Raw genomic sequence first — 17,032 nt, forward strand, 5'->3', positions numbered from 1 at the left:
CAGACAGTTATTTAATCCGTTGATAAAACTCAAGTCAGAGTGCGTTCGGGTTGCGTTGTTGGCTTCTTAGCTTTTTAGAGTTTAAATTCAAAAAATAATGAAGTCATTAAGCTTTTGTATCACATTTCCTCTCTTCCATCTGGTTTTACTAACACAGGAAAACAGACACCATCCACTTGATGTGCTATAAAAGACCAGCATTAAGGCTTTCAAGGTTTCGTGCTATATTTCATCTTATTCAAGGTATCAAATGTTCTTGTTGTTGAGACACATCCAGTCTGATGGCAGAGAAATCTGAAGAACATCACATCCTGTGAAAGCTTTTATTTTATTTTTTTTTAGTTGACCACCAACCCAAAACTCGATTTTCTCCATTTTCCTGTGTAGAAGCCAATAATGCTGATGCTTTGTTGTGCCATTCTGGCTTACAATGTAGTCAAAATGAAGTTAAAAAAAAAAAAAAAAAAGATTTTCAAACGGGAAGCTGATCCTTTGCACAAATTTTATGCTATTCTTCACTATCTGAGTATCTAAGAAGACGTGTCCTCCATTCTTATGATAAAATCTCAGACAAGGTGTTATCTCAGGTATCCAAGTATCTCAGATACTGAGACTTTTTTTTTTTTTTTCTTTCGCTCTCCTGTTTTCGGTCTCATCACTCAGCCTGAGCAGGACAAACATGTCTGAGATAAACAAAGGTGTTTAGGTTGGCTGTGTGATCGCTGGAGGAAGAGAAGTCGACACAAGCTAAACATTCCCATCTAGAGAGGATATCCCTCTTTCTCCTGTCTGTGCATGTGTGGACGGGCGAGGGAGCTGCCGTCGTCTCAGCTGTTTCACGGCATCAGATGCCGCCTTTCTGCCGAGGTCCGATGTTCTGCTGATTCATGTGTGGCTCAAACTGTAACCAGGTTCTGAAGCTGCTTTGCTGATCAAACTCTCACCCAAACGTCCAAACATTTGCCAACCCGTCCCCCCACTTCGCTCCCATCAGCGTCCCCCAGTGAGCATGCGGTGTGACAGCTAAAATCTTCCCCCTGGCCCGCCCAGCCGTCAGAACAATACGTCCCGATAAACCCTCGGAGAGCCTCGGAAGGGGGGGATGTGTTCATGAACGCTGAATCTGTCTGTCCAAGCACTCTCCTCTATCAGGAAGTGAGGTCGGCCCGACGGGAGCAGTTAGTCCGCAGAGCTTAGCGCCCCAGAATGGGATCCATTGTGTCCTTTGTGCTGGGGGGGATTTGGACCTACAAACTGACCAGTCTGCTGGAAGGTGATGAGGATGGAAGGTCTGGAAGAGCCGGGCGGAGACACGCTGGGCTGGCATGAAAACAGACGAGAGTGCCAACTGGCGAGGACGTGATAGTGTTGAGACACTGGCATGGGGGGCAGACTGATGGCTGATAAAATGTGTCTCTGTGTGCGTCAAAAGCAAAACTCAACTAAAACTTATTTTTATTGCTTGTGCCAACTTAAGACGTAGGCTGTTGGAAATCATGCCAGTGCAGCTGATAGAGGTCTCTATCACTGGTGAAGAGCAAAACAGGCTAATGAAGTGAATATTAGACAGCCAAAGGCGTGACAGCGGGTAGCTGTTAGCTTTAGCGGCATTACAAGGCCGCGATGATGCATCCGGGCTGTCGAGATGCTTTTCAATGGCAGAAAAAAAGGATCAACATTTGGATTTCATCCACCGTCATCCTCTAAGCTGTCTGGATGCCGAGTTAGTTTCTTTATTCCTTGTTCTGCCGAGTTTTGTTCCCTTTCATCCTTTCCCTCTTATCTCCTCTCCCTCTGTGATCTTCTGCAGACTGCATTCTTAATTCCATGCCATGTTAGGAAATTGGGAAAGTTTTCAGCACGTTTCCTGCGTCACACACTCAAAGATGCAGACTAACAAAGATAAGAATTTAAGCAGCTTTTACATGAGTTTCCTGTTTCACTCAACATGTCACCTCAGAGCAGACGACCCCCCCGACCCTGTGAACTATCTCTTCTCCTGGATGAGTTGAATGAACACAGATAGACACGGAGAGGCTGCGAAACGACGAGCAAAGAAATCAGGAGGTGCAGTCAAAGTGAAGCTGTGACGGAGAAGGAGAGGGACGGAAGGCGAGGCGTGAGAGAAAGTGGCTCCCTGTGGGACTCCTGCATATTTTCCCCGGGTGAAACCAGGTGTGAGCCAGACAGCTCCGGCAGGCCGCCTTTACCGGGCACAGCCCTGTCATTACTGCTCCCCGGCTGCCTCGAGGCCACATGGAGCTGCTGCAGCCTCCACGTTACGCACGGCGTGGTCGAGGATAATCCGGGATCACCAAGTGCAGCAAGCGGACAGGAACTTTGTTTTAGTGGCATCACGGCAGTCACAACCATGAAGTTTGGTTTGACTGACAAATTTAAAGAAAGTCTTTTATATATTTTATATTTATCCGTCACTAAACTTCTATCTTGTCCCAGAAGACTTTACAGTCTGTGTTATAATTGACGTTAAATACTCTTCACTGTGTAGGATTAGAAATAAAGTTTAGACTTTGATGTACATAATCCAGATGCTGTAAAACAAACACTGAAGATAGTTTATAACTGCCTTTGGTGTTCGATTTGTTATTTCAGAATCTGGTGGAGTTAAATTTCTGTCTGCAGGCAGAGCAGTTATGAATGAAAGAGTGGCACCGAGTGGGGCGCCTTCTCTCTTTTTGTGCGTCTGCCTCCGTGTGTGAGTGGACCTCACAGAATGAAGTGTGTTTATGTGGCCTTGTGATGTCTCATCCACTCACGTGTGCATGCATGCAGGCGTTTACGTGCACCTCAGCTCTATAAATGTGTCTGTAAATGTTAAACGTACATCTGCAACGGCGGCTCGACACGCCCAGTTGGCTTTACTGGGAGGAATCTTTTGAAATGAATTCATATTGTTAAAAAAAAAAAATGTTGTTAAAACTATTTAAAACAGATTAGAGACGGGCTGCCGTAGCTCTGACTTTCCTTTGACCCAAACGGACCTCCTCCCTCTCCTTCCCCTGTTATCCTGCCTAGAAGATGAGCTAATGGCAGGTTGTCAGCAGCTGAGGCCGCACTGTGAAAGCGTTTTGTCAAACCCAGAAGGATTCCTCCACACATCCGTCTGTTAGCGTTGGCTCGCCGTTTCTTTGCTGCCCTCAGATGGCTGGAAGTCCGTACTGCAGCCTGTCCTCCTCAGCAGAGAACTGGGACTTTATCTCATCCGTTGTCTTTCTGTCTGAAACAAACAAAGGAGGGGCTAAAAGTATCTTTAAAGAAAAATGGAAACTACAGAATCTACATTTCCATCAGAAGTGGAGAAACTTTGGCCATAAGATCAGAATCAGGAGCAAACTTTGGTCTTGTAGATAAAAAAAAAAAAAAACAAAAACAAATGCAGAGAAACAGAAAACGAATGAACCTAACTGATGGAATAAACCATTTCTCAGGACCGGTTTGTCACCTGGTTGGTTGTTCTTCCTTCGTCTCTCAGGGTCGTCCGGGGCCTCTCGGAGAAGTTGGTCCAAGTGGACCAGAAGGGCCCCGCGGCAACGTGGGGCCTTCAGGGCCTAAAGGAGAAAAGGGCCACATGGGACTGCAAGGACCGTCTGGGCCCAAAGGAGACAAAGTGAGTACAGTTTGATGTGCCGCGTTAGTTGTAACACAAAAAGTGTCCTCACGCAGTAACACACCTTTGCCACCAGGTGTTGCTGTTAAACCTGATTAACTTTTAGTGATGATATTGATTGTTTGCTCTCGCAGGGTCCGATGGGAGTTCCAGGGTTTCAGGGATCTGACGGAGTGCCTGTAAGCCAACCACGACATTTTCCCTCAAACATGTTCCCCGTATAAGAACAGATCACGAAGAGTCCGGCCTCCTCTTCCTCTCTCCTGTCCGTAGGGTCACCCCGGTGCAGACGGCGGCAGAGGCTCACCGGGATTCGACGGCTGTAATGGGACCAGAGGAGAACCGGGAGAGCCGGGATACGGTGTAGGATCACCCGGATACCCCGGACCTACAGTGAGGACGGACTCTTTTTTTTCAAAGTGTATATATATTTTATTTATTATCAAATACAGCTTAGCACTGATGGTGCTGCTTCCTTTAACAGGGGCCTATTGGGCCAAAGGGTCAGAAAGGAGAACCGCGATACATCTCTGATAACAGCATCACGGTAAGGTCCGATCTGTCCTGCTGCTGCAGAACCAATTCTGCTCATCTGAAGCTCATTCATTTTATTTTTTTTTTCTTTTGTAGAGTTACCCAGGCGTTCCCGGACCGGACGGCACACCTGTAGGATTTAAACTTTTTTTTCTCTCTCTCTCTTTCCTGTAAAATGTAAAAGTGTTATGAAACAATCTATTCAATACATGTGATCATGTGACATTTCTTTTTGCCAGAGAAAAGCTGCGGCTGTAAATGATTAAATGAAATTTAGATTGTGTTTTTTGTATGTGATGCTCTGATGTGGCTTTTCTTGTCAATGCAGGGAATCAGAGGTCCTGATGGCCCGGCTGGTTATCCAGGTCCAAGAGGCCCTGAGGGATACCCCGTATGTAAACAAATTCATATCTCTGCAGCTTTACAGCACGCAGATTTATGTAAAACATGTAATTACCAGTAAAAGGATATAATTCTATGTATCTTATATTATATATTACAAATTGAGCTTCGTGTGAATCTGGGTTTTGTCGTCTGTGTTTAGGGCCCTCCTGGTCCTCCCGGTCCTCCAGGACTGATGGTAGGTGAAGCAGTAAAAACGACGGTTGATCAGGAGTTTTCCCTTTTTGGATCTTTTCCCGTGTTGACCTTTGTTGTTTTCAGGGGAGCCGTAGTGACGGATATCAAGGAGAAAAAGGAGACAAGGTATGAAACGTGACCCGAAGAGCTCATTTATCTGCGGAGATTTATTTCCACATCAGATTCAGAAAGTAGCATACGCAAGGCAGAGAAAAGAGGAAAAACAGTTTTAGCATCTTTATCGGGGCAGAAATGGTGTTTGTGGTCATGTTTAATCTGGTTAAATAATAAATAAGGACTTCTTTATGTTCCTCCTCTCTCTGCTCTGCCCGTCACAGTCAGGCGCTGTGTATTTTTACAGATTAGTGGTTTTTAACAGCAGGCTAAGAGTGCTCGAGTTGTGTCTTCAGTATGTGTGTGTTTGTGTGTGGTGGAGAATATTAATCATGTGCATGTTGAAGTTTTTTGGTGGAGGCTTGACAACCTGCACGTCTTCCGTCCAACACATTCATTTTCTCTCCATCCTTCCTCCCCCTACATCCATCCATCCATCCATCCATCCTCCCTCCTCCTCTCTCCATCCCCGGATTGACACAACTACCGAACTCTCAGAGGACTGACTGTCTCTCTTTTCCCCAATCAGAGTTGGCGTTGGCGTCACAAACTCATTTCCCTTCATGTTGGATGACAGTTCAGAAATTTTACACAACTCCCAAATAAAAAAAAACAAAAAACATTAAATTTAAGATGTACCTCTTATAGCAGTAGTATTTAAAAAAAATCTGATTAAAATAAGTAAAAAAAAAAGTGTCAAACTTCTGAGCTGTCTCCTGAGGACGATCTGTGGACTGTAATGGTTGCTGGAATCACTCGCTCCTACTTCCTGTTTTGCACGACCACCGCTCCTCCCTCCTTCTTTATTCCCCTTTGGGAATCTTCTGGGGTGTTTTTTTTTTTTTTTTTTTTTTTTTTACTGCCTGCTCCTTGACTCCTCACCTCCCATCCACTCACCAAACCAACCCTCCACCATCGCCATCACTCGGACAGTCGCACACGAGTACTAACAGTCACTGCATGCAGCACCAAACAGAGTCGGGTCAGGGCCGAGCTGAGCACCGAAACAGCTGGATTCACTGTCAGCCTGTTGAAATAGCTTTAATTCAGGATCCAGTCGAGAAGGCAGCTTAAATTTTCTTCATTAGTCCAGAAAAAAAAAGAATAATAATGATAATGGGAGTAAGTCTTTTCTTCTTCTTCTTCTTCTTTCTTTGTGCCTGTTCAACTATTTTCCATCTTTGGATTCACTTGCTGTTCTTTTCTCTTCTTCTTCTTCTTCTTCTTTTTTTTTTTTTTTTTTACCTATTTTAATTTAAAAATAAACCTGAACCCAAAAGCTTTTCCGGAGCTTTCAACAGCATCTGGTGGTTCTTCCTCAGCGAATTTTGTTTTTAATTGGCTCACTTTTTCTTACTTTTCTCATTTCCTCCTCCTTTTTTTTTTTTTTTTTATATCCTCCTCTCCTCTTCACTTCCCATCATGCCCTGCTTCCGCTCCTTCACTCCCCCTTCTGATTGGCTAACGGTGTGTTGTGTGTATCTCGGACTTCAGGGCGACGTGGGTCTTCCCGGACCCAGCGGTACTCCCGGCGACGGGTCGCTGAGAAGCGAACAACCTCTCACTATCTACAAAGGAGATAAGGTAACACAGCAAGAGAGGGTAGGAGCTGAGGTTGTAGCGCTTCCACGCGCACACACACACACACACACACACACACACACACACGGATGTGGTGGGGTTGAATTATTAAAGCGCGAAAAAGGTCAGGACGCGGCAGGAAGCAGGATGACACAAACAGGAAGTGGAGCAGTGATCGCGGCAAACTTTGCAGCCACGGAGGGAAGGATGTGTTGCCATAGAAACGTGAGGAGGAGGAGGAAGTTTAAGGATGATGGAGGAGCATCAGCCCTTTTGCCCCTCTCCAAACAGCCAGATCATTTCTGCCAGAAATAAAACGAACAAAGGTTCGGTAACGTAAAGTCGAAGCCTCTCATCATCATCGTCATCATCAACGCAAACTCCTCCCTCTTCTCCACGTTCCCGCCAACAGTCCGTCCATCTTCCCTCAAGCGCCCCCAAAATTCTGCCAATGTCCCCGACAGCTTTTCCCTCTCCTCTTCCCACCTCCACCAAATGGCCGCCGTTGCCGTTTTTAAACAGCTCTCTCTTCCTCGATTACGGCATCCAGGGCGACGTGGGCTTGCCCGGCGACCCCGGCCAGCCGATGATCAATGGCGTTGTGGAGTTTGTGGGTTTGCCCAAAGGAGACAAAGGAATGCAGGTTTGTTGCGGCCGACAGTGTGTCGATGAGCGACGTGGTTTTAATGTCTGTAAACATCAGGCCAGTTAGGTACGCTGGAATCAGCTTTTCCCTCAACTTCTAAAATTATTTTTAAAACTTTGAATTTACTTCACTTAAAACGGAGAGTACATACATGAGTTGTATTTAAAAAAAACAAACCTGTCAGAACACATGCAAAGGTAAGTTTTAATCGAACAAATGTGTTAATGATGCAAGAACCCAGAAGTCTGAATACAATCCGTCCATCTGACAACATCATGCAGCTCATGGCTTCACATTTCTGCCTCTTTGTTCGCTCTCTGTGTGTCACAGGGTGAACCGGGCCCAAAGGGATTCAGAGGATTCCCCGGCAGTCCTGGCCAGCCTGTACGTATTTATTTCTCGAAATATTCAATGAACATTTCATTTTAGTAAAAATTTCGTGTCGAAGCTTTAAAAAAATGAAAGAAACCTGTTTGCAGCATCTGACATTTTCCCCCCCGTTTGATTCCAGGGACCTTTTGGTTACCGCGGCGAATACGGAGAAAAGGGCATTCCTGGATACCCCGGGGCAAGAGTAAGAGCTCACATCTGACTGCATGACAGAAAAACTCAGTGGAAGGAAGTAGAAATGTTGTCTTCTGTCTTCCTCTGTGATTAAACGTGTCTCTGACCGGTCCGCTGTGATTCCACCAAACAGGGTCCTCCAGGTTTTAATGGCCCACCTGGACCGCCCGGACAACAGGTACGCTTTAAAAAAAAAAAAAAAAAAAAAAAAGTTATCAGACACTACAGTCAGTGCCACAATTTAATGACATCTCTTTAAAAACTGTCACAAAGTGGGTTTTTTTGTTCTTTTTTTCCGGTGCAGGGATTCAGCGGTAATCCAGGTTTTCCCGGGCAGCCAGGATACATCGGAGCAAAGGTAAGCAGAGTTTGTTTGTGTTTTTGTGTTTCCTTTTGTTACAGTAGAGCAGTCGGACGTGAATGAAGCCTATTGAAGCCTGAATGAACTATTTAGGCTCCTGACGTGACGGGAAGCTTTCATTTTGTTACTTTGTTACAAATATTCTACAAAAGCACAAATAAAAATGTTTTTGTGGGGCAAATATAAACGTGACATCGCTCTGAGGATCGATGTTTGCAGTTTCTTGCACTTCCAGTATCCGACCAGCAGGTGGAGTGTGCAGTGTTTCTTCTTCTTCTTGGACATCCCACATATTTAGATTTTGTGTTTCTATCGGGTACAAACAGGTTTAACGGAACAGTTTGAGTTGATGAAAGAAATGCTGACTCACTTTTGGCGGTGTGTCTCTTCAGGGGGACCAGGGAGAACCCGGACTACCAGGACCTCCTGCCTACACAAACGAGCTGGGCCTGTCTGTTCAAGGTTGCACAGACTTACTGCCGACTTCATGGGATTTGGCTTTGACCTACCTTTGACCATGCGTCACCATCTTCTCTCTGATTGGCTGCAGGAACCCAAGGTGATCCAGGTCTCGGCGGCCTGCCCGGTGCCCCGGGCGACCAGGGAGCTCCAGGTTTCCCAGGACCACCCGGCCAGCCGGGAACAGTGTTGGGCAAGTAGCTTTAAACTCACCCTCAGTTCGAGATTTCTTTTATTTTGATGTCAGAAGTTAAATGAAATATATCTGTCAATCATCGGCACCATCCAGATCCCTCATACGGAAGTCGACCAGGTTCTCCAGGTTTCCCCGGGACCCAAGGCCCAAAAGGAGAGAAGGGAAACCCCGGCGCGCTTGGATACAGTATCGAAGGCAACCCAGGCGCCCCTGGATTACCCGGACCCGCCGGACCTCCCGGACCTCCAGGACCTTCTAGTATGTTCACAGAGAATCACCTAATGAGGGCTCTCTGGTCCCTCCCAGGCCCTTCATGAACGGGGCCGATGTTTTTTGCATTTGGGAGTTGAGTCGAGAAATGATTTGACTTTGTAACATTTGAAGTCCTTTTTCCTTTACATGTGTTTTGAATGTTGTCGAAGTTTTCTTCTGTTTTAGGTGTCTAACTTGTGCGAAAGCAGGTTGTTATTATTATTTTTATGGATAAGATCATGCAACAATGAGCAACTCCAAGTTGGAGAAGCCGCATCGTTCTGCGTTTGGCATCAGAAACTTTTGCAACGGAAAAATGGGTTTTCTAAAAAAAAAAAAAAAAAATCCAGCTCATTGGTAAAAGACAAGGTAGAAGCAGACTATAAAGCATAATGGCTGACTGACTTTACTGTCCTCCAAGGCTCGACCGGCCCCTGCGTCATCTATCCACCGTTCCCAGGTCAGTCACGTACGGGTGTCGTAGGCTGACGTAACACGACTCACGTTCAGCCTGCCAAAGACAAAAACAATCAAAACAAAATCAAAAATCAGAGCAACAAACACATCTCTTCAGCAGGCAGTACCTCGCTGCCAAAGTGCTTTTTATTTTCCCCACGCTGTGCTCTCTGCAGGGCGCTGCGGTAAGTACAGCTGATGAGAGCTGGCTCTCCGCTGGGAAGGTCTCTCTGCTCCAAAGCTGCTTTCAGCTCTGTGTCGCCTGCTCTGGTCTGAATTCACTGATTTTACATGGACATTAATGCTTGGCAGCGTTTGCAACAGGGATGTCTTTTTTTTTTTTTTTTTTTTATTGTTGGCACAAACACATTGAAAGAAGGAAAAGAGAGAATTGAGATGCAAACTGAAAGAAAGTAATATTAACAATGACAGTGACTGTTACCAAATGCTTCCTTTCAGTTTCTTTTATTTCGTTGCTGAATCAAACATGACAAATAACAAATATAAGAATCTGAGCTGAGTTTTACTTATTATTTTAGTATTTTAGGGAGTGGACGTTTGTCCTCACAGTAGATTCTCTTCACAGTTAAAGTCTCGACTGGATGGTTTTTACTCAAATGTTTGTGCCAAACCTCAACACTGCTGTGCATGCTGCTTGCAGCCAAAAGCTCTTAGCCATTATAGTCGATGTGAAATCAGTGAGTTCAAGCTAAAGACACTGCTGTTTTATATTCTACAATGATATAAACATTTCAATGCTTTAAATAAAATAAGCGTCTGTCATCTTGCAGCAGCAGCAGCGGCTCAAATCTTCATGAACAAACTGGGCAAACTAACCCTGATTTCACACTGTGACACCGAGCTGTTGGTTATTATTATTATTTTTTTTATTACAGAACATAAATATTTCAGTGAAAATGGGACAAAAGCTAAGACAGGAAGTTGCATTGTCTTATACAAGTCAGTGCAACTCAGCTGAAGATGAAACAGTGTGAAATCTGAAAATCACAGAACTGACACCAACATGGCCGTGAATTTACCCTGAATTTATCTTAACGTGTGTGTGTGGATGCTTTTTTGTGTGTGTGTGTGTGTGCAGATGATGGCACCAGCTTCCCAGGACCACCTGGTCCTCCTGGCCCCAGAGGACCGCCGGGTAACATCGGATACAAAGGGTTCAGAGGTACACAAACGCACACAAACTTTATAGCACTGCAGCGATACTATCGATTATCTCACCTCCTTCCTTCGCTCTGTTTCCTCCAGGTGATCCAGGCGACTGCGCCTGCGCAGGCGGCAGCGGTGCACTTCTGCCTGGACTACCTGGAGTCCCCGGAGCCAACGGCAGCCCCGGCTTTCCCGGACAAAAGGGTGAGCAGGGCGACTCCGGTTCGCCCGGTTTTAACGGCGTCCAGGGACCTCCTGTGAGTAAAAGTCGGATTCTGTTGTTTGGACCGGAAGAGTCTGGACGAGGAAACGCTGACACTCTTTGCCCAAGAGCTTTCTGATTTAATCCAATCTTCGTCCAGGGTCGACGTGGGGAGACGGGATTCTTTGGTCGGAAGGGAGAGAAGGGAGCCTCTTACTACTCCAACTTCGGTGCTGGGGTAAAAGGAGAGCCGGGAGCTCCCGGGCCCAGGGGCCCCACGGGGGAAACCGGGAAACCTGGCAGAGACGGACTGCCTGGCTTCCCTGGAGCTCCAGGGCCCCCAGTGAGTGTTTCAGAGGATTGGCCTCAATCCACACACAAGAAGAAATCCAGACGAGGGTTTTGATGCATCCTCTCGTCTTGCCTCGTCTCCAGGGCGACGCTGGCTTCGGCACAGTTGGGGAGAAAGGTTTCCCAGGGTTCCCGGGAGCCAAGGGTCGTCCCGGCATCGCTGGCGAGCCCGGCATCGGCTACGTCGGAACCCCGGGCTTCCGAGGAGAGCCCGGAGACCCCGGCGTGTTTGGGTTGCCAGGGCAACCAGGTTTACCCGGACTGAGAGGTAAGTGGTGACGGGGTGGGGGGGGGGGCGAGCAGGAGCAGAACAAAGCAGAAGACGTGTCAGGTGTTGTTGTGTTCAGTGTGTGTCTGTCCTCATGGATGTCGTACGTGTCATACATCCATCTCATCCCATCATTGCCCATCCTCCATGTGCTGTAGTTGCCACGGCAACGCCACCTTAACACCCTAAACCATTAGAGGGCCTCCGTAGGGGACAGTCAGATCCCGGTTCATCTGCCTCGCTGTAGCAGTCCAGCTCTGCAGCACCTGACGGGACGACGCGGTGCTTGTTAGATTCTCTCTACCAAAGCAGCTTCCTGCCCTTCATGCCTCGGCTGCGGCGGCACACTGTTAACTTCATGATTAATGGTCTCCATTAATGTGCTTACACACCTCTTCTGCAGCCAATAATCTATAATCCATCGACTGCTTTGTTAGATGACTGATTGGCGCACATGGACCAGATTTTTTTTTTTTTTTATGCTGATTGTGCAACAGCTACTGTGTTTCTTTAGTCTCAGAGAAGCTGAGAGGATCTTAAATTATTAATTCCACCAAGTCTGCTTTTTCACCTCCAGCCTACTGGAATCTGCACACATCATTTATATGCGTTGACTCCCAACATCCCAAAAAGCGTTCACAAGATGTAAACCAACGAAGGGGTTGAACGTCCAGAAGGTTGGGAGCTTTTGGTTCAATTTCATCTGGTCCTGAAAGTTTAAAGGAAGTTGTTCTCCGATCTCTGAGACTAAATGGCGCAGCTGGCCGCTCATCCTCAGTATGACCGTGTGTGCTCTCGCACTACGACGCTTGTGCTCAATGATTCATTTTGCTGTTTTGCTTTTCATATGAAGGTTATTGTCGCTCGCGGGCGCCAAGAGAGAGAGAGAAAGGAAGAGAGAGTCGGTTTTGGTAACATCTCCTCTCTCTCTCTCTCTCCTCCCGTCGAGGGAAATAATCTGCCTTTAAGCACTTTTACATGGAAGCATTTAAATATGCCTTTGCCTTAACTGAATGAGCCCTCAATTGAACTGATTTGCTGATGATCTGATGAAAAACAATTTAATTGCTTTATTGGCGCATGCAAATGACCCTGACTGGCTTTGTATGCTGCCATCTTCTACCTCTGTCTCTCTCTCCCTCTCTCTCTCTCTCTCTCTCTCTGTCTCTCTCTCTCTCTCCCTCTCCCTCTCCTCCTCTCTCTCTCTCTCTCTCTCTCTCTCCTCTCTCTCTCTCTCTCTCTCTCCCTCTCCTCTCTCTCTCTCTCTCTCTCTCTCTCTCTCTCTCTCTCCCATCCCTCCATCTGTCTGACCTTCCTTGTGCATGTTTATCTATCCAGGTGAAAACAGCTGTGGAGGGGTTAATGACGTCGGAGAGGGAACGGGTGGGTAACTAACTTTTTCATCCACCAGCCAGCAGGGTAATGATCCCGGGACAGGAAGGGTAGCTTCAGTTTTAGGCAGTCCGGCCGTTGGTGGATCCTTCAGCTCCCCCCCTCGAGTAAAAGCTGAATGATTAGCAGAAAGAATAACTCACACTGGAGAGACCAGGAAGTTATTTCAATAACAACACGTCTGGAGGATTCAAAAAATGTGATGGTTTCTCCTCCAATATAATTTTTTTTTTAATGTTTCAGACTTCTCTTGTTTTGAAGTGCTTATATTCATAAGAAAATATAATTTGTAGGTAAGAAGCAAAAAAAAAAAAAAAAAAATCTCCCCAATCTTCCAATCTGATTGGCTCACCATTTTTTGAGCGATTGAGTAAAAATGTGGATGTTTTTTAGTTTGAAAGTTGGATTTCCACATTATGAATATTGAACCTAGATGTGATTTAGAATTAAATCTCACTTTATCTTTTGGTGTAGGTGGTCCCAACATATAAGACCATTATAGCAAGTCATTCTGGGAAATGTAGTCTTTGTTTCCTTCTGAAACCAGCCGGCTTCCCGTCAATCATCTGTTCATGGCGGAGCCGATGGAAGCGTCTCGCTCCCTGAGGCTCAGGGACTCCATCTGGGCGGAGCCAGTGGATGATTGATGGACGGGTTTTGGGTTTTTGTTTTTTGTTTTTTTTTTGGGGGCCAAGCGTGAGGCCACATCCTTGAAACATGCACCACATTCCTCTCCAATCATTGGACAGCTGCGGTTGTTCGTACTCTCCTCTTCCTCCAATCAAAGCTGCTGAAACCTAGCGCATGTTTTCAAGCCCTGCCTCTGCTAAGTGCTTTTAACCAGTGAGGGGTCGGAGAGGGAAGGAGGGCGGGAAATAATGGCACTGATCCCCAAACTCAGAATCCACACTGACTTTATAACGTCCTAATTTTGGAGCCGCCCTTTAATATGAGAAATTTATTACTAACCACATTCAACACACAATAATTCTCATGATCGGACTCAAGATTAACCTGAGTAGAAAGCTTTTACTTTGAAAACTGTAGTGGCATGAATGGAGGCGACAGACAATCAACAATTTGGAAGACATTTTTAATTATTATTATTATTATTATTATTCATAGTAAATGTATTTTTGTGTTTAACAACATAAACATGTAGCAGATTTGAGGTTAGCGCTGATGTTTATGGCCTGCATGTTTCAGATTTTTTATTTATTTTTTATTTATTTTTCAAACACCTACATGCAGTAATGTACATTTGTGTGTCCACATATGTGTTCGTTAGTGTGCACAAAGTGTGTTTGCTAACCTGTATGTGACTGCTGCCAGGCCAAGTGCTACCTTGCACCATACCTGGAGACCCCGGTAACCCCGGAATACCTGGACTACCTGGACGACCAGGTAATCTTATTTTGTTGTTGTTGTTGTTGACTTTATATTTGATCATTTTGAAGTCAAATGCAACCGCTCTGTGTTTCATTCTGCATTTATTTCAGTGCTTTAAAAACAGCGTGAAGGACACGAAATATATTATAAATATATAGAATTATAATATTGATTTTATTGATTCACTTGCAGATTCAAATCAAATCTGATATTAATCTGCTTTTTCTGAATGAATGAATGAATTAAAGTCGTACCTGTCTGCACCTGCCAGGCTCTAAAGGTCAGCCAGGTATGCCAGGAGGGCCAGGACGTCCAGGATTTGATGGCGCCAAAGGAGAGAGAGGAGATCCTGGTTCTGGAGGTCAACCTGGACCACAAGGTAAACTGCTGTGGTTCGGTACCACGCGAATCCCGGCTGCCATTATGTTGGAAAAAAACCCAAAGTGGAGCGACGGTGCGGTACCCCTCTCTCTTTAGGTTTCCCTGGACCCAGAGGGGATTCTGGAGTTCCGGGTATCCCAGGTCAGGGTTTTGATGGCAGCAAGGGGAAGGATGGTGTTCCAGGGCGTCCTGGAGCCAAAGGCCAGCCTGGAGAGGTCCTGGGAGCCACACCTGGTCCTCCGGGGCAGAACGGCTTACCGGGACTCCCTGGAGACAAAGGGCAACCAGGAACATCAGGAGGACCCGGATCACCTGGTGCGTCTGGAACAGAAGGACTCCCACTTTTAAATCATCAGTAAGGCCCCTCTATTATTTTGTCCATCTTATTTACGTCGGCGTTTTCCGTCTCTCAGGTTTTGACGCACGTTCTGGTGTTCCTGGACGGAAGGGAGAGCGCGGCGTTGACGGTCTCCCTGGTTTCCCCGGCCTGCCTGGACCTCCTGGCGACCCAACCGGCGGCATTCCCGGTCGACCTGGAGCTCCCGGCGCCAAAGGGCTGAGCGGATCGCCAGGTGAGGGGAAAGATTCAGCAACCGCCCGTCGTGGCTGACCAGACTTCTGCTGAGCTTTGTAGGATTTTATAAAAATGTGGAATTCATTTTCTATATTTGACAGGTCACGTGTTGTTTGTAGCTTTATTTATAAATAATGTGATCCAGTCCAGCCATCACTGATGTCTTTCACCACTTAGTCCTTCACTTTTTACCAGCGTTGGTTCATCCCTGTCTTTTTTTCTTTCTATTTTTCTCCTTCTTGTCTTCTTGTCCTGTTTCCTCCTCCTTCCTACACAACCCCACCACCATCCTCATCATCATCCTCATCATCATCATCATCATCTTCTCCATCCTCTCACCTCTCCATCTTTTTGTTTTTGTTTTGTTTTGTTTTTGGTGTTGGGTCATTCGTTATAGGCTGCCAAGGTGAGATATTCTCTCCCCCATCCATCCATCCCTTCTGCCATTTGCTCCATCCTTTGCTTCCATCCCTCCGTCCTCCCGCTCTTCACGCATAAGACCAAACGCTTTAAGCGCTGCCTCCTTCAAAGTGTCTGCCGACTCTTCATCTGTGCAGCAAAACAAATGTCCGGCTCTGTAATTCAATCAATCTTGGGAGTCAATGCTGGGGTGTGAAACAGGAGAAGGAATCGGATAGAAATACATGGAATAATTCAGAATTTTCCTGGAATCAAATAATCACGATGATCATATTTTTCCCTCCCTTAGAGGCACCTTAGAGGTTAGTCATAAAAGGTTTGCTCCTTTTAATTCACTTTAGAGCTGAGGTTTTATTGAAATCTATGGGATAACGTCCCTTACTAGCCCAGTAAAAACTTTTGCTCAGGAGTTTATGATTTCAATCACTAGTTTCAAAGCTTCTTGAATTAAAAATCTGATTGAGGTTGATGTGGTTACTTCTGGTTAAAAAAAAAACTAGGTCACACCTTCCTTTATATGCATCATATCACTGATGTAGTGTGTTATCACACCCCACTCAAACTTTGGCCCAACTTTGGCTTACGATGGACATTTTAGACTCAGAAACAAAACATTTTCTTGGGAAACATGACTACCAATGTTTGTTTTTGCAGCCAGAACTAACCCTTCCAGTCCGATTACACTCTCATCTTTAATCTCTGCCGGATGTGTATAATGTATTTATTGTAATAAGTTTGTGTGACAACACATGGTTTTTTTGTTGTTGTTTTTTTTTTTTTTTTTTTTTGGTGCAAGCTTTGTTTAACATTGCTGCTCCTGCATCGAGACTAGAGGCTTTTTCTACACTCTTAAAAGGGCTTTTTATTTTCAGCACATCCCCGTCTCGTCCCAGATTTGTGACAAATTAGTGAAATGAAAAGACCAGATGTGTTGAAAACGGGCTTTTCTTTTTAAGAATGTAGACTCGTAGTGATTAGTTCGCAATCCCGTCAAACAAACCGACTTTAGGCAGTAGATCCTCACTAATTTAGTTTGAAATTGCACTTGAGCTTTTTTGTCCTCATGAAATTGAACATAATTACAGGTTTGATCCAGCAAACATTCAAAATCCCTCCGAATCGATCTGAAATCAGCTACGTCATGCTTGTATATGTTCAATCTCAGTGCAATTACATCCTAACCAAGGTCATAAACAATGTAATGGGACGTGTATATTTACATTGTTGTCTGCTTTTTGCAGTTGTGTCCATGTGCTGGTGTGTATAATAAGCTTAAACAATTGTGATTGTGTATTGATTTAATACTTATTGATAAACTTAATGAAGGTAAGTTAATTTTTAATAAAAAAGAAAGGTAAGTTTATTTTTGTTACCCAATATTAATATGACAGAAACCAAATGACTGACATTTATTTTTCTACTGTTGTGTTTTAATGTTAATATTCTTTTTAGAGTCATGTGTAAATTATTGTTTTCATTTAAAACTAAAACTCTTCCCACCTGTCGCGTCACCATCCG

General features: G+C 45.2%; 1 protein-coding gene across 2 annotated transcripts in view; it reads left to right on the plus strand.

Moving 5' to 3' along the window:
* The window catches only part of col4a6 (collagen, type IV, alpha 6), a 72,822-nt gene that overhangs the window by 49,264 nt on the left and 6,526 nt on the right, over positions 1-17,032 (plus strand). Inside the window, exons 5-30 of one of the 2 annotated variants that reach the window (XM_029525830.1) lie at positions 3,494-3,628; positions 3,763-3,807; positions 3,902-4,021; positions 4,113-4,175; positions 4,259-4,294; positions 4,491-4,553; positions 4,707-4,742; positions 4,826-4,867; positions 6,350-6,439; positions 7,413-7,466; positions 7,594-7,656; positions 7,780-7,824; positions 7,951-8,004; positions 8,400-8,469; positions 8,558-8,659; positions 8,756-8,920; positions 9,336-9,374; positions 10,470-10,553; positions 10,637-10,794; positions 10,900-11,082; positions 11,175-11,358; positions 14,083-14,154; positions 14,411-14,518; positions 14,617-14,835; positions 14,934-15,092; positions 15,492-15,500. In XM_029525830.1, coding sequence (XP_029381690.1) covers positions 3,494-3,628; positions 3,763-3,807; positions 3,902-4,021; positions 4,113-4,175; positions 4,259-4,294; positions 4,491-4,553; positions 4,707-4,742; positions 4,826-4,867; positions 6,350-6,439; positions 7,413-7,466; positions 7,594-7,656; positions 7,780-7,824; positions 7,951-8,004; positions 8,400-8,469; positions 8,558-8,659; positions 8,756-8,920; positions 9,336-9,374; positions 10,470-10,553; positions 10,637-10,794; positions 10,900-11,082; positions 11,175-11,358; positions 14,083-14,154; positions 14,411-14,518; positions 14,617-14,835; positions 14,934-15,092; positions 15,492-15,500 — 2,398 coding nt within the window. The remainder of the gene's footprint in view (positions 1-3,493; positions 3,629-3,762; positions 3,808-3,901; positions 4,022-4,112; positions 4,176-4,258; positions 4,295-4,490; positions 4,554-4,706; positions 4,743-4,825; positions 4,868-6,349; positions 6,440-7,412; positions 7,467-7,593; positions 7,657-7,779; positions 7,825-7,950; positions 8,005-8,399; positions 8,470-8,557; positions 8,660-8,755; positions 8,921-9,335; positions 9,375-10,469; positions 10,554-10,636; positions 10,795-10,899; positions 11,083-11,174; positions 11,359-14,082; positions 14,155-14,410; positions 14,519-14,616; positions 14,836-14,933; positions 15,093-15,491; positions 15,501-17,032) is intronic. The other variant, XM_029525831.1, reaches the window with a different exon arrangement.

This window comes from Echeneis naucrates, chromosome 18 (genome assembly GCF_900963305.1).
Source record: "Echeneis naucrates chromosome 18, fEcheNa1.1, whole genome shotgun sequence".
Taxonomy (NCBI): domain Eukaryota; kingdom Metazoa; phylum Chordata; class Actinopteri; order Carangiformes; family Echeneidae; genus Echeneis; species Echeneis naucrates.